Here is a 24,876-nt window from a genome sequence, read left to right on the forward strand (position 1 = left end):
GTTTAAAAAATGATTCTCGTTTATTTTCGAGTTTATATTACAATGCATGAATAAAAAATTTATTTTGTTTCATTTGGTTATTTTCGTTTTCGTTTTGATTTGGTTCTGTTTTGATTCTATTTCATCTTGCGCTCAAACTGATACATATTTCCGTTTGCCGCTGAAATATAAATTATTTTCATTTTGTACATGCATTTGCCCTTACCTGTTTCCCCATTATTTTTAAACGTACCGACGGTTTACCTTAGTTTGTTCATTACAGGTAAGAGGTGCACAAACAAGCATCGTGACTTCAATGCAAGTTGTTCATTCAGATTTTTTTATTCGAAAATCAGTCAAGCGAAACCTTTCTAATGTGGACGGGGTTTTCTTCAGACGAATCTCCCAATTCAACTTTATTGCACTAGGTTTATATATATATGGGACCTGCAAGGAGCACTTACTTTAAAATCTCCTGATTATTTATTGGTATACAATTATTAGGTACCTTCATACACTGGGAAATTGTCGGAGATGGAAAACCCAGCATTCTCTGGTAAGTATTTGCAGTTAGGTTATGTCATGCGTAAAATTTTATACACCATTATCAGAATTGAACATGATCGATGTCTTTCTTGTCTGAAGTAACATATAAATGAATTTGTAAATAGGTTAAAATTAACAATTGACAGGGGCTCTGAAAACATTCCTGCATAATTTGTAATTAAAATCGTTGTAAAAAGACGCATAATATATTATTAAGTATCGTGAAATTAAGAAATTAACGCATTAAATGGGCAATTCATATCATTTACGGATCATCTGAATAGCAGTGCTGTTCATAAAGATCCATGTATGTTTTAGAGTTGGCTTTGAAAGCTATTTAAACAGTACATAACTAATCATAAATTTAAACTGAAACTCGCATTTTTAAGGGTTGATAACAAGATAAGATTTTGCGAGTTTCTGTGCACAATATTATATTATAAGATGTATTCGTGTACTTACGAATGGATTGTTAGTTAACCTGTTCCTTCGACGTGACTATGTATAATAAATGACCTTTACTTACTATAAAGCAGACATCTTTTCTTACAATACTTTATATTGCCGTCCGCTAAACTTGATGGACTTTTAAACAATACTCGCCACATTTTACTCAAGATTCCAGTCGTGTTTATATTCACACATTCCAAATATCCAGTAACACATGACTGATTTTATTAGTTTAGCTATTGACATGATCCTAGACCCAATCACTAGAACTTGACCGTTGACTGAATTCAGTATAAATGAAAGGCTAAATTAATCAAAGTACTTAAAGGAATGGAGAAGGTGCAAGTCACATAATTTATCTTTCCAGAGAGCAAAAAAAATATTTGCTTATCCTTAATACACCTCAATATCTACAATATTTCGTTTTTGCTCACTTGAGCTGTAAGCTCCTAAGCTTTTCTGAACTTTTTTTGTCCGGCGTTCGTTCAACAGTCTGTCTGTCGACCTGTAAACTTTTGAAATTTTTGACTTCTAAAGAATCCATGGGCCAATTTCAACCAAATTTGCCACAAAGAATCCCTGTGTTTAAGGGGATTCCCGCATATTTAAATGATGGGATGACCATGCTTTATTCAAATTAATGGCCACACCAGGCGCGGATCAAGGAATTAAAGTTAGTGGCGCTAAAAGTAGACAGGAGGTCTGGGCCTTGAGGCCCCCAGTGGATCCAGGGCGAATTCCCGGTGGGGATTCTAGAGATTTTGTAGGGTAAAAATAAGGTCTACCGAATAGAGATTTTTTTTCATTTCTCAACGAAACTATGATTTACGCTAACTTTGACGATTTAAGGGGGGGGGGATTTCCCCCCCCCCCCTTAAATCCGCCATTGCACACTCTCATTCAAGGAGAGAAAATTAAGAAATGATAAAATTTGGAGGGGACATTAAAAGATCTTTTTCTCAAGAACCACTGGACCAGAAAAGACAAAAAGCTTGCAGTCACAATGTAAATTTAAGTTTGTTTGGTTTTTTTAAATCATGACTCCGTAGAGTAAGGTTTTACATGGAATATATGGTAAAATGTTTAAAAATCTCAAGAACAACAGGATTAGTAATATGACGAGGCAATCAATCATCCTTCGGAAGTGCAGATAAAGGTTTGTTCAAATAATGGCCTCATGAGGTTGTAGGGTTGGACCATATACATGTATATAGGAAAAATGTTCGAAAATTTCGTCAAGAACAGCAAACATGTAATACTGAGATGTAACAATTCTAAGATAGTGCAAATACAAGTTTGTTCAAGTCATGGCCACTTGTGTAGAGTTGGTCAGCAATAGGGGATCAAAGTTTAACATTGGAGTATAAAGGGGAAACAAGTTTTAAAAGCTTCTTCTGAAGATTAGCAGGGCCATGATCAGTGAAATGAATATGCAAGCACCCCAGGGTACTGCAATGATATATTTTCAAGTTTGTTCACATCATGGCCCCCGGGGTTAGGATGGAGGCACAATAGAGAATAAAAGTTTTATGCAGGCAATATACAATTTTAATGAGTAATCATAAAAGAGCCAAAATTAAGGTACATTATCATCGAATGGAAAAGATAATATCATCAAGTTTTAACAGAGCTTAATTAAACAGCAAACGGAAGGTCATTGTGATGTTCTCGTAAAAGGTGATTGTTTGGAAAATAGGGTTTCTTGTTTAGCATCATTAAGAAATAATGCTCAAAATTTCCAGTTAATCAGGAAAATGATTACTGAAGCTAACTTCTACTTTAATTCAGAATACACGCTTTTAGGGGTCAGGAATTATATTATTATTGTAAAATATTAGTGAGGACATTCCATAGTTCCCCGGAATAATTGAATGGTCCTTTCTTTTTTGGCTGTTTCAGAAAATAAAGCAAGCTCAATAAATTCCGCAAACTATCTGAACATAGTTTTAAAAAAAGAAGTTTATTTCTCGTTTGTAAGAGAAGGGCTGGATGTCTTAATGGACACTTCATTTTGTTTCGCAAAAATAAACACCTTCCTCAGATTTGAATCCCATAGACCTTTTATTTTGGAATCAATTTTAGGATAGAATTTCCATCCCTGTTCCCTCAACAAAAGAACTGAAAACAACAATGAAGTGAAAAATAAAACTCATTTCGGCACTAACACTGAAATCTGTGGCCAGGATTAGAAAGTACCGTGAACATGAACTGTTCACCAAAACGTCAGAATGAACATTCGGAGCTTCTGACGTATCGATTTTTTGATTTTGTCTGTATTTTTTCTTGGATAATTGTTTAATCTGGAAACAATTTCGTGTGTTAAATTATTGAAGATAGTGTGAAAAATAAAATTTGTTTCAGAAATTGAAATATTTGCAATATTATGAAGCACCTTGTATATCATTTTACTGTGAAGAGAAAAGTAATTATATCTCATAGCAGAATAATAAATGTTTAAGCCATCAATATTTTCCCTTTTTATAAAAATTCAGTTTTCTCTTTTGTTTTGTTTTCAAAGCTTTGATCAAAATGTAAAACTGGACAAGAAACAATGCATTCATCCCTTCTGTATCTAAATGCATTCCCTTATTTTTCTCATAACCACACAATCATTTCTCCACAGCAAAGATTTAGAAAGAAGAACAATTTTAGCATTCGTAAAATACGATGACAAGATCAAAATGTACATGAATTTTGGATCCAGAACAATACATGTAATTTGCAAGATTGAAGGTGAAATGTAAATTTGCTTATAATTTTTAATTTTTTTTCTATTATGCCATTTACATCCTCATCGTTAGCCATTAAAATTTATCATTAAGTCAAAGGTTGACTGACGTTTTTCATACTAATTATTAGGCCATTATTTACACACTGAATTGTCGACGAATTTTACCGTTATTTCCCGATCATGACAAGGAGCACCTGTCAGGGGATGCTCACTCCTCCATGGCATCTGATCCCAACTTTGATGTTTTAGAGGTCCATGTTTGCTCTGCTCCTAAATTTGTATTGTTTAATTGACTTCTGAGCTTAAATACTGTTCGTTATCTTCATATACTTCATAATCCTATCAACGAAACTATCAAATTAAAATAAACATATACTAGACCTAAATGTATGTATTGAACATAGAATACTAGGAACCATGGGGTACCAACATTTTTTACCTCATGACCTCTACCTTTGAGTTTGACCTACATGTACAAACTTAAACATGAACGGTTGGAACTAGGGATTTCATATTTCACTTATGTATTCCTTTTGACAGGGTCTTTCCTTGGGTACCAAACTTTTTGACCTGATGACCTTCATATTGGAGTATGATCTAATTTTGAAAACCTTACACCTTGGTCATATTTTCTGAATGGTCGGTGTTAGGGCTTTAACGTATCACTTGCGTATTCCTTCCGACAAAATCTCTCTGTTTATCACCATTTTTGAACTATTTACATTGACATTTGACCTACATTTGAAAAAAAAAACTTTTACTTTGGCCTTGAGCTGTCATACGGGGGCATCAGTGTTTCACAATACATCTTGTATTTATTTATTTATTTATTTATTTATTTATTTCGTTGGTGCTTGTATTGGTGTTTTAAAGTAGAACTACAGACAGAGGATATATCACTGTCGCCAATTTTTTGAACGTTTTTTAAATGCAAGACAGAATACATGTTAATGTCACCTGAGTACCCAGGTAGATATCAAATAAATTGTCTCTGACATTGTTCAAGGGCATGAAGAGTGATTGTTTGTTAACAAAGGACTGTGCGATAAATGCATGTTTTGCATTTTTTACATTTTGACAGTCTGTCATTTATTATACCTTGGTCTTACCTTTCCAACTATGAGAAAAAAGTTTATATTCATTTACAGAGACTCTTTTTAAACTGGAAAGCAATCTCAATTTGGCATATTCACTATTATTTTGAACATACTGCTGAAAATCACAGGGAAAATAAACAGTATGAAATGAAAAGAAGCGGAACAAAAACATACATCTACTATACGAGTATTATACTGTGAGAAATAGAAAAAAATCTCTAAGGGCTATCATTTTGTTAAATGATGCTACACTAGGGTAATGCCAATAGACAACCACTTTGCCAAGAACATATTTTTAATCTGATGATAATATTTAGTAGAAACAGAAAAATGCTGTTTTGATCTGGAGGGTTTTTTTGGGGTGTTTTATTAGAGGTCATATCGATTGCAAAACACAGAAAAAATAATCTTAGCTTCTCTAAGTTTGTTAAAATTTCTAAAATTGTACATGTGCAAACAGAGTTTGTGTCATGTCAAAAATTTTGAATTACCTGAATAAGTATTAATGAAACAATAAAGATAATTACATACAAATAAGATTTGGCAGGTTTTGAAAATTTATATAATTTTTTATTTTGCATTATGCTTTACACCCACTAAGGTATACAAAAAACATACATGTATCATTAGTGTAGTATCTTTTTTTATATTGGATCTCATTCTGGTTTTACTGGACGAGAGAAAATGGCCATGAAATATATTTGATTTTAAAAAAATCTTTAAACACCAGAAAAGAAACCTTGCTTACTATTAGTAATTTATGGTGAGCTGCATTTGACAAGTAAGATATGAAATTAGTAGGCTTTTATTTCGAGAAAATTGATCTTTTTACAATTTCATTTTTAATCACAAAGCTTTGGTATTAAATGACACTTCTTTTTTTTCTTTAATTGAAATCACGTTGACTTATGTTGTAATCAAACCTTATCTGGAATCTTATAAACCTGATTAATCAGTTTCGGGATATCCTGGAAAAAAAGATGAAAATTTAAGTTGACAATATGATTACATTATCACAACTTTCACTTTTCAATGTTGACCTCCAGCTATAGATTCCAATATTTCAACAGAATAAGGTCAAAACTAAAGAACTGACAAACTTAAGTTTATGAAAAACTATTGTTTATATTCAATTCGAGTCGATTATGATTAAATAACATTTGCATAGAATTAAATGTACCAAATAAGTAAACTTTTTAAGAAGTATTGCTTCTTACGTGTAATTACATGTATGTATATCCATACTGGATGATGATAACATAAAAATATTTCCAAAGAAATCGTTGTGGAGTTAATGCAGGAGCAACATATATTTAATAATTATAATTAAATATTTAACAAAATGTCTGTCTTCCAGGACAGATTATATTTGATGAAAACAAATTATTTTTTGTATAAAATATAATGTATCTTTATCATTTATTAAAACAATGATGGTAAAACATTTTTTTTGGCAGAGAGAGATGGAATGGAACTTAAACAAAGAGAGACGAACAGTGAAGAACAAGGTCCGAATGTAAAAGTAGATGTTCAGGCGATCAAACTTAAGCGGAGTCTGGGCCTCATCAGTGGTACCTCGATCATTGTAGGAACTATCATAGGTGAGAGAGAGAGAGAGAGAGAGAGAGAGAGAGAGAGAGTTGGTGTGTGTGAGGGTGGGTGGGTGTGAGAGATCATGATCTTTTTTTTTTTTTTTTTTGATTAACATACATATTGAATGGATATATTTGGGAGTAAAAAAATATATAAATAATATTGAAAGGTGTAAATTATAAAGTCAATAACCCTTTGTTTATCATTATTTACTCTAAATATGGTCACTTACATGTAAACATTATTTACATTTTCTCAACCTTTGAATCGTTGTAGGATCAGGAATTTTCATTTCTCCTAAAGGGGTGCTCCAGGAGACAGGATCGGTGGGACTCAGTCTAATAGTATGGACAGCAGGAGGTCTTTTGTCACTAATGGGTAATATTATTTATATTGAGTTCTAAGTTTTTGCCTAGGTGAGTTTGCACACGTTTGGTAATGAAATCGCGGGCACTCTTTTCATTTATAAAGATTCACCCCAATAGCATATTGATAACTCCAAATACATGAAGAACTAAATTTCCAGACATTTCAGACATTTTTCACTTTCAGGAAAAACAAACACAAAAGTTTCTCTCTTTACAATTATTTAGTTACAAAACAGTGTGTGGTACATTTGCCTTTATTGTCATTTATCTAAAAAAAAAAAAAACAGTGTCCAAACACTGCTCGCCGACTGGAAATAATTTTCAAACCACTGTATGCTATGTACCAATAAAGGCCCAGGGACCAAGATATGAACAAAGTTGAATCCTCAACGCATTGCAGTGCTTAAATATTAACATAATTGTAACCCATCTGTTCTTGAGGAGAGTTTTAAAGAATTTTCCTATCTATTCCTACGTTTAAATATGACCCACTTATTGTAGTCTAAAACAGTCGTTTTGTCTGTTTTAGAGCATATTGGGAAGGGTTTTAAATGACCTCAACCTTTTCTGCTTTCATTGATTTACTCGCTCGCAAGGGAGTGTGGCCTCTCATTTGAACATACATGTATTCTCTTTACTCAAGAATACACTGTTACAGGTTTGTCTGAAATTGACCTTTTTGGAGAAGTAGTGAAAAATCTGAAAAGGTTGACAGACAACAGATGACAGACAAATGCAACCACTCTTAGATCATCGGGGCACCACCATCAAATCAAGCGTGTCTCTGGAAGAAATTTCCTTTAAACTAATGCATATACTAGAATCATGTACGATAATTCATGGAATTCGTGACAGTTAAATTCCCGAAACAGCTGTGTTACAGTGGAAACCAATATCAGTTGTTGGTGATATACTTGATATTTAAAACTACGTAAAACGGGTGAATCCATCGGTGTGCACTTAAATAAGCCTGATTTACAGGCTATCCGATATATGACTGGCCAAAAAAAATCTTTGTAACATGATATAAAACTACGGTTTGATATGTTGAAAACTGTAATTATTGAGATAAGTTTGATGCTTCGAAGGTTTTACTAAGTCGGCAAAGAAATGTCAGCAGGTTTTTGTTCGATGAGTTGACTAAGCATGGCTTTGCTGTTCCCGGGAAAAGATTTTTGAATATTTTTCCTATCTATTTCTGTGTAAAACTTTGATCGCTTATTGTGGACCCTCTCTACCCGCAGGGAGTCATCATTTGGACAAACTTGGTGTTACACTAGGTCAAAAATCTTTCACATACTGTTCATCTTGTCTAGCCCAGGGATTCTTGAGGAGAAGATTTTTTTAAATGGCCCAACTCAATTTTCACTATATTTTTTAAATTATTTTCCTTTCGAAGAGGAATTTGCCCTTCATTTGAACAAACCTAACTTCCCTTCACCTAAGGATAGAGTTTGTTAAGTTTGGTTTAAATTGGTCCGTTGGGTTTGGAATATATACATTTCCAAATGTTTTCTCTGTGATAACTCTTTGAGAGTTAATAGTGTTAATATCTCAATATTTACAAATGAATGTAAATTTTGCCAAGTGAAAGGTCAAGTGGCTTTTCCCCGGACTGTCATAGTGTCTGACGTAGGCGGGGACAATGGAAATTAGCATGGAATGCTTCGTGTATTTCAGTTCTCTTAGACAGTATATTTTATGTTTTTATATGTATGAAATAATAATATAAATATAAAACAAAAATGCTGTCTATTAGAACTGAAGTACAAGAAGTTTTCCAGTTAAGTCCAGTTAATTTCCATAGTCTGTGACAACTGTGATTTCTATTAGTATGATATACATAGTAAGTGCATTCAAGTTTTTGTTCTACTAACTAGGGGTGCCAAAGCTGAAGTTGCTAATGGCCATTTGTATGTATTAAAGATCTAGTGATACTTTATATTTATCTAATCTTCAGTTATCATTTTAAGTGTATGGAGGCGTCAGTATTAAATCTTCATAAAACTGCTTTCCGGTGGTCCGTAACATCATCAAATGTAGCCATTTTTTATCTGTTGTGTGTACCATTTTCTATTTCAAATGATCGGGAAACGGGAAATGAGGCAAATGTATGACAATTCTCAAAATGTCGACATAGTACACAATTAGACAATTAGTAGACAATTACTTAAAATATGACAATTTTTACCGCACCCTGACCTAGTTACTACTTTAAATTCAAATTATTACTAGCATATTCTTTTAAAAAAAACCTGACATTTAGTCGTGCTCAGTACGTGTAAGACCATCCCTAACAAAAAAGTACTATAGTTAACTATAGTTTACTATAGTTAACTATAGTTTACTATAGTAAATCAAAGTATTTTTACTATGGATTTCAGACCGTTATATTTTTTGTTTTTCAATTCATACATGCACATTTTCTATATTAAATTGAAATATTATTTGTATATTCACAGATTATTTCCAAATTTTACATTACTGCTTTTGAATTTTAGAGATTTTAAGCTTTGAAATCTAAAAAAAAAATTCCAGAGTAAAGTTTCATAGTAAATCAAAGTACCAAAGTTTTCACTATAGTAAACTATAGTTAACTATAGTTAACTTTAGTAAATTTTTGTTAGGGATACTCTGTTCATATTGGAGTACAGCCCCGCGTACTTTTTAAGCTCACATGGTTTTTCGCACAAATTAAGGTCACATATTACAATAATAATAATTCACAATATCGAACAAAAGTACGACAAATTAACCCTGAGATGCATTTGCAAAGGTACTTGCACTTTTATAAGGATATTCAATGACCGTGTAAAGTAGGGCAGCGCCGCGAGAATTCCATCGGCATCGAAAGCAAGTTTTTTGACTTGCCTAGATGTCCGAGCGATCTAGCGCGCTGTTCCTGTACTGTCGTTCTACTAGGAGACAGATTCCGTAGGTCGAGAGTTCAACGCTGGACTGGGGCGGAAGTGGGTATCCTTATCAAAAGTGAATTTCTTTGTGCTTTATATATATATATATATGTCTCGATACATAATATCACATTGTAACAATGTGACTTTAATTTATGCGAAAAAAACCATGTGAGCTTAAAAAGTGCGCGGAGCTGTATAATAAAATCTTTAATCTCCTCTATATTTTTCCAGAATATTTAAGATGTACTCAAATAAGATAGCTTAATGTTTTATTAAATTTATAATATATGTAGGTTTTTTCTTTCTCATGCTGAGCTTGGAACTCTGATTACTAAGTCACGAGGGGAAGGAAATGCTAATAAGCAGACAGATATTAATTGCAAAGAACTACCAAGTTGTTGTTAATTAATGATTATATTAATAAGGTTTTTATGATTTCCTCCATGATAAAAGAAATGCAGACATATTTTTCACACATTGTTTTCAAACTAGGTAGATTAGTTGGCTGTATTTAGAATGAGCATTGTAATATGGGATGAACGGACGTAAACATCATTAGCACATATGTAGAGGATATTTTCGTTATGAAATGATTAGTTATAAGTATTTACTGTTTTCATCAACATTTTTGTGAAAAAAATTTGATAAACATGTTTTCTATGCTTAAATTTCTAATCTTTAGGTTCTCTCTCTTATGCTGAGCTTGGAACTCTGATAACAAAATCAGGAGGGGAATACCCTTACATGATGGAAGCTATGGGAAGAGTAGTGGCTTACCTGTTCGCATGGACCAAGATCATTGTACTCACCCCATCCTCCATGGCCATCATTTGTCTGACCTTTGCTGAGTACTTCATTACTTTGTTTGACTTTTGTGGAGAGCCACAAATACCGAAGAAACTTGTCGCTGCGCTTGCTATGAGTAAGATATGGAATTTAGAAAAGGTTATTTACAAAACAAATGTAAAAAAAAAACAATATATGTACCAAAATGGTGCACAAACCGCCATAAAGCAATGATAGATGCTATTGGCAGCATGTGAGTTGCTGCACTATTTTGATATAAAACAAAACGACTGTACCTATAAATGTCATTATGTACTTTGCAGGTTGGTGGATGATTAGTTTTTTGTAGAAATACACTTTTCAAATATGTTTTCTCTGAATTAAAGTACATATGTTTTCTCAATATCGGATGGTACCTAAAACCTGTGTAAATTTACACTTCACGATGTCTACCAGCATTTTATGTCTATATATATATATATATATATATATATATATATATATATATATATATATATATATATATATATATCAATGTTATGTAGAAATAATGTTATATGTACAGTGTTGCAAATTTATATTTATATAATCCCTGAAAGAGGTTTTGATTCATAAATACATTGTTTCTAATCACTTTGCAGTTACTCTGGCAATAGTAAATTGCTGGGATACCAAACTTGCAGCCAGTGTACAGGTCTTTTTCACTGCGGCTAAGCTAATAGCTCTCTTTATCATCGTCATCGGAGGTCTGGTGTGGCTAGGGAAAGGTAATGCCGGAACATTTCTGTCCAGTTATTTTTATTATCTGATGATTTTATTGTGCATCAATTATATTTTGTTTTTACACATTAGGAGAGATTGAGACACTGCAGACAGGATTCGACGGCTCCACTAATTCTCCCTCAGCAGTGGCTCTTGCTTTTTACGATGCTCTCTGGGCTTATGACGGATGGTAATACCTCTTAATATAAGATAACATTTAGTAGGATATATAAAATTCTGAAAAAACGAAGTTTACATGTTCCTTCACAATGCCGAAAAGCTGCATTTACATTATTTTTATTCCTAGACATGTAGATTTAGAAGATTCTCTTGCTAAGAGTGTATGAGAACTTTTTCGTGGTACGAGGTGTATAAACTTAATGATCTGGTAAATCTTGTTTTTGTTAAAGAGGAAGCTAAATATTGTCAAACTACTGTTATAACTTTTTTTTGATCACATTTTGTTTTTATATTTCAGGGTATTGCTTAAACAAAATAACATTACATTTATTGTTCGTTATCTTCATATTTCATGCAAAATACTGTGGGACTATGGAGTCAATTTTAAATTCTTTTGTTCACAATGGCTTCCTATATCATTCTTTCATTTATAATTAATATTATTTTCAAAAAAATATTTTTCTTTGTAGGAATAATTTAAATTATATTACAGAGGAGTTGAAAAATCCATATGTGTAAGTAAGATTAATTTTAATATGTTTTACAAACATTTGTTCGCTAACTCTTATTTTTTAAATATTGTCGAAGAACATACAACAATTATGTCTATGATGTTGATTACTTGTTTACGAGTGCATAACAGTCAATGGCAGTTATACTAGAAGTCAATTAATTAACTTAAGAAACTAAATGAAAATTAATGGAATTAAAGAATGCATACAATCGCTAATCCCCCAAAAGGCTACTTGCTAAAGGTACATGCATTACCACGCACAGAGTTTGGTAGTTATAAAGCAATACATGTATAATGTTTATTGGAATCGGCTTTCTATTACAGAAGAAACAAATGCTTAGAGGTCCACTAGAACAAATATTAATCAGTATAAATGTGTTGGTTTCTTTTTCTGATATATCCCCTGGATTCACCTCATACCCTATTTTTAACCTTTGATGATAAATTGTTTTGAATTAATATGTAGTCAACCGAATGTTTAGCAAAGCTGAATATTTGCATGTAATTGATATACAATGTGCATATGGGTGAATTAAAAAAAAATGATCACCAAACTGAATTTTTTTGGAAAAATTCAGCTACTTCTAACATATTTTTCACTTGTATCATCATATTGCACATGCATTCTAGTTTAAAATCCTGAAGTGGCAATAGAATAGACAATTGGATTAAAAAGTTTCAGAATTTTTATTAGTAAAATTTCTTTTGAAAAAAGAAAATATCATTACACCTTAAAAGACTTTCTTAAATACATAATCACAAGAAATTATAGTTTTTTATGCTTCAAAATGGTAAAAAGGGTATAAATGATCAAATCTAGACCTTGATTGAGTATCTTCTCTTGTATGTGTGACAAAAAATTGGCTTTTTGATTGTTATTTTACATTATTTTTTCAATTCTGGTTTGAAAAGTTTTAATAAGAAAAAAATATGAAGCAATAAAATTCCCCAAATTTCACTTTTTTGTCCGTTCAAGCCAATTCTTTAAATCTAAGCCAAAAAAGAATTTTTATATACGAGTTCTCTTACAAAAAATACTAGATTTTGAAGTAACCCTATGTTACATTACTGTGTTGCACTCCTGACATCTGATATGTATTTTATTTAACATTGTTTTAAAAATTATTACACACAATAAACCATTCTTTCTTTGTAAATTAATTTGTCGTTTTGATATTTTTCATCGTTTACGGCATGTTTTTCATATTTTGAAGACCTTAACACATGATTATTTGCAAAGTGTAATATACATAAATTGTATATAAAACTATATGTGAAATGATGAAAACTATTCCCTGAATTGACTAGAAAATTTCTGTAATTTGTTGATAGACATAGTGTTTTGAACATCAAATAGTATCAAACATTTTTTTCAACTCATTTTTTTAGTAAAGATAATTAAAAAGCATTGGTAATTATAAAGCAGTTTTGTTGCACTCCTGACTGCAGTAAAATTTAAAATTAAAATCGTAGAACACAAAAATTCATAAAGTGTTGGCAACATGAAGTGGTAATGAAATTGTGCAATATTTATAGTCCAATACTTCAAAATCAAAACAGATGGAAGTATTCGCATTTTATCTGGAATTATTCCCTATTTATGCCAAAAAACTAGCTTAAATGTACATTTAGAAGATAAAATATATTTTATAGCATATTTTCCTTTAGAGGACAAACACAGTAACCCACCAGAAAAATTCTATTCATCATTTTTTATTTTTATTCTTATTGGAGGATTTATAATTCTAACATATTTGTTGCACTCCTGACCAAAAGTATTGGGACCTTTAAAGTAGAATTGTGAAGTGAAAATTACATAAGAACTTGTTCTGTTGTTTCAGTGAAGTTGAGGAGGAATTACTTGAATTTTATGACAATGTTTTAGTGTGTTTATTTTTAACATTCATTAAAAAAAATCACAAAAAAGATAAAAACACATCTGAATTGATAAAATTGAAAAAGGAAGGATTTTAATAATAAAACTGTCAATAATTTAGTATTAAATTATACAAAAAGATCATTATTAATTAATGAATACGTCTAAGCATCAATAGAAGTGTTTTTGTCACACAACTTGAATCTTTAAAAAAATGTGTTGCACTCCTGACCATAGAAATATTGATCTGAAGAGCACAGACAGATCCTGTAATTGATAAATCTATTTGGTAAAAATGTTCTTTGTGTCTTTCTTTTCCAAAATAAAAATCAGAAAATCATATAAAGATAATAGTTTTTTCATGCTTGGGAGCAAAACATCAAATGTTGCACTCCTGACATTATTGGGTGTGCACATATACTTGACTCTAATTAATGCTGCTTGTGATTTATATAACATTTTTAAGTTTTAAAATGTCTATCAGTTATTGTTTTACACTTCGATAATTCTTTTTTGTCTTAATTTTCTTTCAGAATTTTACAATTGATGTTTTTTTGGCAACACTACATTTTTTCTGTTGCACTCCTGACATGGTATGACATTTTTTTAAACATCAGCCATGACAACAACTTGATTAAACAAAAGTTACTACAGCCCACATTTAAAGCTCAATACTTTGAATATTATCAGGAAAGTCTTTATTTTCAACATAAAGCATTATTATTTATTTCACAGATCTCCAAAAAATATTGAAATTTCAAAATGTCACAAAAAGGTGTTGCACTCCTGACAATTTTAGCATCATTTTTGGGCATAACTTTTTTGTTAATTGAGATCTGAACGAGATATTTGGCAGGTATTTAGACACTATCTAAAGACATATGCTGAGACATAGAAATCTATTTTCATTGACTGTATTTTTAGTGTGGGTTGATAAATATGCATTTGGTCATTTTTTTTTAATTCACCCATATGAACCAAGGTTCCGTTTTGCAAAATGGTTTACCATACATATATAAAGCTACATATTAAATGATTCAGTAGGGATTAATAGGATAGGTAAGGCTTCAGCATTTAACTTTGATAAAATATATAGAGGATATTCAATGTTTTGTAGATGAATATGGTATTTATTTCACAAGTAGGACAGGATTTTTTTTATATTTTCACGAGTGCGAAGCACGAGTGAAAATATAAAAAAAATCCTGTCTCACGAGTGAAATAAATTCCATTTTCATCTACAAAACATTGAATTTTCTGTTTTTTGCATTTTCTTAGATTTTCCCTTTGCCTCTGTCTTTTCGTAACACAATGTCATAGGCTGTGACGTCATAGTTGAGCGGTGGAGACGTCATAGCTAAGTGATTGCGAGATTGAAAAACGTTGTAAACATGGATTTTTATCGACATATTTGGAAAAACTTTGGCAGTATAACTATTAGTCTCTGTCAGAATGGCTCATTAACTCTATCTTGTAACAGACCAGGGATTTAAAAAAAAACTCTTAATGAAGGGAAGGAAAATAAGTTTCGCCGCACTTCTGATATTTTCACACTGTGAGAATACCATTTTGATATACTTTCACACTGTGTCAGAATATCACTTTTATTCAGTAAAAAAAATTACAGTATTTCACTGTTGAAAATGTAATAAAAACAGGTTTTTTCATTACATCTTAAGTACAGGTTTTCTACGATATCCTTTGTTATCTTAATATTTGCCAAACAACATCCACCAAGCCTTAAAAATTTTTACTAAGATTTAATAAAGCCAGAAGGAAAAGAAGGTAACTCGATCGAATTTTTTAAAATCTCATTCTAGCATTATCATACATGTATGAGGTGTATTCTTTGAATCGCTTCAAAAATTATTTCAAAAAGTATTACCACCGTATACATGCACCAAATGTGAAAGGAGACTCTGTGAGTGTTCTTGTCATATAACTAGCAAATACTATCCTAGAGACACTAATGTTTTTGACTACAGCTGGACATCTAACCAATATAATAACCACAGTTTAAACGTGTATTTTGATTTTTGACATGTTTTAGCTCACATGAGCTGAATGCTTAAGTGAGGTTTCTGATCACATTTTGTTCTCTCACCTGTCTGTTTAGCTGTCCGTCTGTCTGTAAACTTTTCACATTTTCGACTTCTTTTCAAGAACAATGGGCCAATTTCAACCAAATTTCACACAAGTTATCCTTGGATGAAGGGGATTCAAGTTTGTTCAAATGAAGGGTCACGCCCTCTTTTAAGGGAAGATAATCAGGAATAAGTGAAAAAATCGGAGGCATCTCTGTAAAATCTTCTTCTCAAGAACCAATGGGCCAGAAAAGTTGAAACTTATGTGAAACCTTCATAGTGTATATTTAAGTTTCTTCAAATCATGACCCCAGAGGGTAGAGTGGGGCCACAATGGGGGATCAAAGTTTTATATAGGTATGTATAGAAAAAAAATCTTTAAAAATCTTTTTCTCAAGAACATCAAAGCCATAAATACTTATAATGATATGGAAGTATCCTCAGGTAGTGTAGATTAAGTTTATTTAAATCATGACAACCCCCCCCCCGTGGGGCCACAATGGGGGATAAAATTTTACATGGGAACTTATAGGAAAAAAATCTTTAAAGATCCCCTCAAGATCAGGAAAGCTATAATTAGTCATACTGATATGGAAGCATCCTCAGGTAGCGTAGGTTAAAGTTCAAATCATGACTCACGGGGGTAGGGTGAGACCACAAATGGGGGATCAAAGTTTTAAATAGGAATATAAAGAAAAAAAATCTTTACAAACCTTCTTCTTAAGAACAGCAAAGCCATGATTAGTCATACTGATATGAAGCATCCTCAGGTAGTATAGATTCAAATTTGTTCAAATCATGTCCCCTGGGGATAGGGTGGGGCCATAATGGGGGATCAAATTTTTACACAAGAATATATAGGAAAAATCTGCTGATGAAGAAGAAGAGAGCCATATTGTTGTAAGCGTTGCCCATGGGCCACTTGTTTACAGGAACCTACCTCGTTTTACATAGGAATATAAAGAAAAAAAATCTTTACAAATCTTCTTCTTAAGAACAGCAAAGCCATGATTAGTCATACTGATATGAAGCATCCTCAGGTAGTATAGATTCAAATTTGTTCAAATCATGTCCCCTGGGGATAGGGTGGGGTCATAATGGGGGATCAAATTTTTACACAAGAATATATAGGAAAAATCTGCTGATGAAGAAGAACAGAACCATATTGTTGTAAGCGTTGCCCATGAGCCACTTGTTTACAGGAACCTACCTCGTGCTAACACTATAGGAGTACTTCTGGTGACAGTCATTTATGTCTTGGCTAATATTTCCTACCTCGCTGTACTTGGGAAAAATGGTCTTCTTAACTCAAGTGCTGTGGCTGTGGTGAGTCATTTTCTCTTATTAAATGATTTTTGTTTCATTTTAATAAAATACTACACGATGACTATTTCAAAATTACGATTTCTATGTGCTGTTGTGCTAAAGGATTTAGACTAAATTTAGTTCATTTCATTAAATCGTGCCTTTATACTAATGCAAAGCTAGTAAAAAGAAGGTTCTGCAGCTCTTTCTTTGCAGTCTTGATTCGTAAACTGCTGTAAGGCTTGTTACTCTAGCAGCGGGAAAGTTTCAGTCCGGTACATTTTTCGAGATGTTGATAGAAGAAAAGGCACTACACTTCTATCCTGTAGCATTAGTAAAATTATTTTATTCCGTTTTGTTGCATTTAAGTAAAGCACGATGTGGTGAATAAAAATTGTTGTGATTAATTTTTCATTTTTTTTTTTTAATTTTTTTTTTTAATATCATCTCTAATGCTTACATGTAACTGTTTTGTATATCATATACATCGTGCTAATCTAAATTCTGATTAAGGATTTATATACATGTAATACTAATTTAGTCCAAGTACCAGGTAGTTGCGTATTTTTATGTAAGTATTTTACGTCAACATTGACAGGAATGGGGCGAAATTGTCATGGGGAAAGATGTTGCCATCATAATGCCCATCTTTGTCATGTTTTCAACATTTGGTGCCGCCAATGGGTCTCTTTTTGCCGGCGTCAGGTAAGATATGTTATCATAACATGTATAAGGTTTTTATAAGGTTTATCAAAATGAACTAATCTGGCCATTGAAATACAATGTATATGTATAAATAAAAGCTTTTTCAGAGATAATTTGTAAAAAGATTGAGCATAAATTAAATAAAATTAATCTGACTGTCAACACTCTAAACTCGGTAAAGTCCATATATTTTAGCTTAATCTGGGATATACTTGAGTATAGTTTTTAATTCAAATTTTAAAATTTTGTTTAATAAATTCATAATTAACCTTATTTAAAAAAAATTGAGTGCCTTATTAAAGTTTGGGAGAAAACAAAACTGTAAAATGTAGAGACCGGGACCAGACTAAACAAACGGAAGATAAATCTTCGAAAACCTTCATTGATGTAGCATGTACTTGTATGCTTACTTGTAGCACAAAAACATGTCATTCATATCTATGTGCAAGGTTCTCAAGCTCAAAATGTATGCATTACAGAACATTGTATGTTGCTGCCCGAGAAAACCAATTTCCCGAAGTTCTGTCATACGTTAGTGCGCGGCGCCTTACTCCAATTCCATGTATCATATTCACGGTAACACTTTACATTATCCAAGGGGCACAATGTCATGAAATTATTTAACATGCTAGCTACATAATGAAGAAATGCAAAAGTATCTTTTCTTAAATTAATTTCAGCTAAAATAATAATAACAAATCTTGTTTTATTTCAGACTGTGATTGCCCTTCTGATGTTAATTCCTGGAGATATTGGAAGCCTGATCGACTTCTTTAGTTTTGCTGCCTGGATGTTTTATGCGTTAGCCATTATATGTCTGATTATATTGAGGTTCAAATGGAAGGACGCTAAAAGACCAATCAAGGTAACCAATGCATTTCTCTGAGTCTAACATAATGTCAGTTAAATATTTAAGACAAAAACGGTTCATGACTTAAATGTTATTTGGACTGATATTTTAATAGATATAAGTATATCATTGCGAATGTTTTACCACAGCTGATGTAGGTAATATCATCTTATTGATGATAAATCTAAGTACAAAAAAGTATTAAAGTTAGAATATAACTTTTTCTTAAGACCGGTTGCAGTAGCTAAGTGGTAGTGCCCGCGCTTTGTACAGGGTTCGATTTTCCTTTCGCGCCACGTCGAACCTAAGATATAAAAACAAGAGGCCCAAGGACCTTAACGGTCATCTGAGTATAATACAACAATTTAGAGGATCCATAGAGTATAAAATGAACTGAAAGGTGAAGCTTTGTTGCCCAAAAGCAAGAAAAATAGGGTGATCAGGATTAACAAAATAATTAGTCTAGTATTCATTAACAGTTCATAAATTAGGTTCTAATCTGTTCCCCATTTATCACTCTCACCAGACAGTATATTAAGAAACTATCATTGCTTCTGTACTCTTTTAATTCCTTGTGGAAATCTCTTACATTGGCCTGAGTAAGACTCTTGGTCTTTGATGAACATTTAAGGTACTGGTATTCCATCCCTAATAGCCTCAGATTCAATGAATTTGAATACATAACAGATGTGTACGGGTGGAATACTCAGTATATTTAGACATAATCTACATTTATTACTATTAGCATGTAAGAATGGAAGTGTCCTAATTTATGACTTGACCTTTGTTGAAGAGTTATCTCCCTCTTTTTTTAAGTAATAAAAATCAATTTTAAAAAAATATACGGTAAAAAAATTGTTTTCAATTGTCATTCTATTTCTAATGATTTAATGGATCTTTCCACCACAGTAGTTATTGATATTCTTATTATCTGAATTTTTATTTAAAAAAAATCGCTTGTCTCCATAGACTTCAATGCAATTTCTATTAATTAAATACTGCTTAGTTAATTACGTTTTTGAAACGTTCACTTGGTAAATCCTTTTCTACTGTAAAGTTCTTTGAATTAATATCAGAGTATTATATACGTGATTGATATTTAAGGATAGAGAATTAGTTCCTATTAGGGATGGAAAACCTTAATAAGACAAGTCTACCTGATCATTAAAACTATGAAAGTACTTTTTGTATTATACAATAAAAATTCTTGCATAATTCTCTTATTCTATTAACCTTTCAAGTACATTATTTACAGTGATTAATTATCACAAGTAAATGGCAAAGGGGAATAACTCCTCTCAGTAGAATACAAATTAATAGAGCCCTGGCCTGGACTAGAACACTTGACCAAATGGTCTTGATGTTCAAAAATCTGGTAAAAATACCCTTCCTTATTAAAACTTTTACCCTTTTTGCCTCTGATATGCCCAGGTGCAGAGAAGATTTTTAAAGCATTAATGCATTTTCACTATATAATAAATAGAGTCCCGCCCTAACATCAGAACCTCTGATCCAGGGGTCATGAAATTCACAAATTTGGAAAAGGCATCCTTGCTTATCATAACCATGTATTTGTTTAAATAATACCCAGAAGTAGAGAAGAAGCTTTTCAAAGAAATAATGCACTTTCACTATATGATCTATATAGCCCCACCCTAGCACCAGAACCCCTGACCCAGGGGCCATGAATTTCACAATTTTGGTAGAGTCACTCTTGCTCATCATAACTATGTATTCGATTTGTTTCAATAATACCAAGGAGTAGAGAAGAAGATTTTCATAGAAATAATGCACTTTCACTATATGATCTATATAGCCCCGCCCTAGCACCAGAACCCCTGACCCTGGGGCTATGAATTTCACAATTTTGGTAGAGTTACTCTTGCTTATCATGACTATGTATTCAATTTGTTTCAATAATACCCAGAAGTAGAGAAGAAGATTTTCAAAGAATTAATGCATTTTCATTATATAATCAAAAGAGCCCCGCCCTAGCACCAGAACCCCTGACCCAGGGGCCATGAATTTCACAATTTTGGTAGAGTCACTCTTGCTTATCATAACTATGTATTCAATTTGTTTCAATAATACCCAGAAGTAGAGAAGAAGCTTTTCAAAGAAATAATGCACTTTCACTATATGATCTATATAGCCCCGCCCTAACACCAGAACCCCTGACCCTGGGGCTATGAATTTCACAATTTTGGTAGAGTCACTCTTGCTTATCATAACTATGTATTCAATTTGTTTCAATAATACCCAGGAGTAGAGAAGAAGATTTTCAAAGAAATAATGCACTTTCACTACTAGTATATGATCTATATAGCCCCGCCCTAGCACCAGAACCCCTGACCCTGGGGCCATGAATTTCACAATTTTGGTAGAGGGCTCAATGCTTATTACAATCATGCCAACAGTTTGACTGCTTGATGTCCAGGAGTAAAGAAGAAGATTTTTAAAGATTGCATTTATTTTGATGGTTTTGGCCCCACCCCTCAGGCCCCAGGGGGGAAGGGGCCACGAATTTCACAATTTTTGTTCCCCTTCACCCATAGATGCTATATGCCAAAATTGGTTGAAATTGGTTCACTGGTTCCAGAGAAGAAGCTGAAAATGTTCAAAAGTTTACGACCGACGGACGACGCACGACGACGGACGAAAAGAGATAGCAATAGGTCCCCTGAGTGACTCAGGTGACCTAAAAAGGTAGTGACTGTTTCTTCACCAAACACCATAACATTACAAGTTATAATCATTGATCTTTCAAATAAGACCTTAAATATCGAATTCATGAAAGTCATGAAAGGCATTAGCACGATTAAGAAACCTCACTGCTCAATGGCCCCGAGTGCCGAGTAAAGATTTAAAATTGAAACTCTTTTCATATGGTAATGTCTCATATGAGTGAAAAATTCTCTCAAGGGAGATCTTGATTTTGTGAAATTTGTGCTGCAACAGTAGTTTTTTTTCTGCAGCTGCTGAGACGTGTTTAAATTTTCAATATTTTATGTTAAAAGTACTATAAAATTCTACATATCATAGTTGTCATTATTTACTTTACATTTATAGATCTTTATCCTGTTTCCGGTTATTTTCTTACTGTGTTCATTGTACTTGGTTGTTGCTCCGATCATACAAGATCCTAGAATAGAGTTCCTCTACGCTTTTCTGTTCATTGTTGGAGGACTCCTGTTGTACATACCATTAGTTCACTTTAAGATTGACAGAGGCTGTTTTGGTAAGTGTAAACAAAGATTAGCTTGCGGAAACAAATACCTGCTTTATATTATATATTAACGTGACTAACGGTGTCACATGACTTTGATTTATGCACAAACTGTTGTTACAGTTTTCGAATTTAAAAATTCCGAATTAATTACTTGTTCATGGTTAACAATCTTGTTTTAGTTAGTTTTAAATTCTCTATATTCTAAAGCTTTAATTCAGGACTAGTAGAGTACGTTTAACATGTTTAAAGCAAAAGGCGTATTCTTTAAGTAAAATGGCATTCTCTTTAAGTAAAATTGATTTTCTCTATAAGTTATGAAGATATTCTCTATAAGTTATGTAGGTGTTCTCTACAAGTAATATTGCTTTAACCATATTTCAATTAATCTATTTTAGGAAACCATTTGATTTGTTATATCCATCATATCAAATGTCGCCACTTAAAACTTCTGTACATATATGTTTTACCTTAATCATTGGGTTTAAACAAAGAACGAACGCCTTTTTTTCTTTTTAGATCCGGTTACGCTGTTCTTTCAACTGTTTATGGAAGTTGGTCCAAGTCCATATGTGCCTGATTATGACTAGCCCAGCTTCAAAAATGTTTAATTTGATTCAACAGTATTCTGAAAACGATGAAATCCAGTATTCAAGTGGAAATGTAAAGCAAAGGGAGAGGCAATTTACATGGATACATTTCATAACCTTTGTTAGAGAAACCTCAAGTTAAATATTTATCTATTTTTAAGAAGCAAAAACGGCGCTTAACTGGAAAGTTAAGCAGTTACATGTGATAAGTTATTGAAAATAAAAATAAGTGAACTCATACGGGGGAAGGGTGTTCAGCCATGATGTAGGTCTACTGTCTCCTTAACCGTTTTTAAAAAGGTAGTTCCATATTTATATAACTTTTTTTAAAATTAAACCAGGTTTAAATTGAATCTTTACTAACTCATATTATCATTTCAACTATCGATTTTTAATTTTATTCTAAAAAAAAAAGAAATCCTTGTTGATACTAATTTTTTCTTCTTCAGTTTTTAGCTTTCTGGGTAGAGTTTAATTTAAAGTTTAAATGATTTTTTGTACTTTCAAAGTCCCCTGATTTGTGTTCACGCTGATGATCCATGTATTTTTTAAATCATAGAATAAATTGAATATAAAATTAAATGACTATTGTACATTCCCAGCCATTAATACCAGTTTAACAGGTGCTTTTATATAAATATTATTTTTTAGATTAGTTAGGTCCATTATAGTACATGCATAATCAAAGAAGGAAAAGCTTTAACTAGTTATTTCATACTATTTACTGTATATTTTACTGATTTACAAAGTATATAATTTGAATTATATTTTATTATATATATATATTTATATATATATTTACAATGTAATACGTCATAAAAATGTTTAAATATAATGGTAAATGTACACTTCTGTTACAGATTAAGAAATCAATTAAATAATTGAATCAAATAAAATATAGGCGAGGTTTGTCCTCCAAACTCCGTTGATTTAGTTCTTTGTATATTTTTATGTAATTTTTATAAGTTTACAGTCATAAACATGACTGGTGTGATCAAATAAAAAAAATGCGCTTGCGGTACTTCTGGATCTTGGGGTTTTCTGTGTTGTCTGTCGTTGTTAAATGTAAAGGCGTCTCAAAGACACATGAAAAAAAAATCGCCCGGTTCTGCGGTGATACACAAGACTGGTAAATACCTTGTATTTAATTTTATTCGTGTTTATCGATTACATATAATACGTGACTATATTGAAGAAGTCAATATATATTTTTATTTTATTTTATTTTTATTTTTATTTTCATTTTTTTTTATTTTTTTATTTTATTTATTTATTTATTTATTTATTTTTTTTTTTTTTGCTTTTTGAATCGGATTTTTTTTTTTTGGGGGGGGGGGGTTATGGACTCCCCCTTCCCCGCTGACTGTGCCTCAAATGGGGTTAAGACTTTCATAATTTACAAAGTTTTGTCTAAGTTTGCCGATGTCGTCCTATATAATATAAGTTTTGTAACAATTATTACAAAGTCTAATAGCAATAATTGACAATTATTCAATCCGAAAATTCACTTGTCAAATTGTGGAAATTGTTTTATTATTTATTTTTGTGTGTGTTCTAATATGTTGTACACAAGTGTACGTAACCATTCAATGTTATTTAATACAAAGTTTAAGTACCCAATAAATATATTCATATACATTGTAAGCTTAGTTTACACGTATCTATAGTAGATACAAATTCTGTTATTGTAAATGCTTATAACACAAGCACGCTAAGAAAGCAATATCAATTTTTTGGGGGGCGACCGGGGGGAGGGGGGTGGTGTCTAAAAAGAAATGTTTTGAAAAGCAAACAAAAATGGCTAAAGACATTATTATTGTCGATGGGCAATATTATATAAGCATTATATTACTACTGTATACTACACATGCTGGTACACTGTAACATTTTTTTTCATTTATACGACTGCATGCTCCCTTCTAGCTTAATCTTACAGGCCTATAAAAATACCAAAATAAATACAAAAGAATGGAAATGCGATATTTTTTCGGATAATAGATGATGACAGATCTAGTGACGTTTATTAATTTTATTAAATTCGATCTTTTTCGCAGGTCTCCTTCCTCATGTATACATATACAATGTATGTACTTGGAATGTACTTGGAATATGTAAATAATTTCTATGTGCACGGGATATGTGTGACATATATATTTATATATAGGAGAGATTAATTACCCACAGTCCAGTGCACGGTCTGTCTCAATTCAACTTGCAATTTCAGCAATTTAAAAACGTAAAAAAAAAAATAATTAATTTATATAAAATATAAATCAAATTCGGAAAAACTTGGAGGAGAAAGCATTAACCTTAAAATAA

The 24,876-nt window shown here is 32.0% G+C and overlaps 1 protein-coding gene across 1 annotated transcript; it reads left to right on the forward strand.

Annotated features, from left to right (window-relative positions):
• Positions 1–348: 348 nt before the first annotated feature.
• LOC133172586 (b(0,+)-type amino acid transporter 1-like) lies at positions 349–23,319 on the forward strand. Its single transcript, XM_061307508.1, has 13 exons — positions 349–535; positions 6,261–6,404; positions 6,673–6,774; positions 10,362–10,601; positions 11,107–11,232; positions 11,318–11,417; positions 11,878–11,922; positions 17,084–17,207; positions 17,785–17,891; positions 18,371–18,467; positions 18,607–18,756; positions 21,811–21,979; positions 22,487–23,319. The coding sequence occupies exons 1-13, from the start codon at positions 514–516 to the stop codon at positions 22,555–22,557; spliced, it is 1,497 nt and encodes a 498-aa protein (XP_061163492.1). The 5' UTR covers positions 349–513; the 3' UTR covers positions 22,558–23,319.
• The last annotated feature ends 1,557 nt before the right edge of the window (positions 23,320–24,876 follow it).

Source organism: Saccostrea echinata, unplaced genomic scaffold, assembly GCF_033153115.1.
Source record: "Saccostrea echinata isolate AGI-Se365-2 ecotype Australia unplaced genomic scaffold, CSIRO_AGI_Sech_v1 ptg000054l, whole genome shotgun sequence".
NCBI lineage: Eukaryota > Metazoa > Mollusca > Bivalvia > Ostreida > Ostreidae > Saccostrea > Saccostrea echinata.

Coding starts and splice junctions, on each gene's coding strand:
- LOC133172586 (XM_061307508.1), top strand. CDS start 514: ATGGAAAACCCAGCATTCTCTG. Junction 11,923..17,083: donor GAGTTGAAAAATCCATATGT/GTAAGTAAGATT, acceptor ACTTGTTTACAG/GAACCTACCTCGTGCTAACA. Junction 21,980..22,486: donor GATTGACAGAGGCTGTTTTG/GTAAGTGTAAAC, acceptor TTTTCTTTTTAG/ATCCGGTTACGCTGTTCTTT.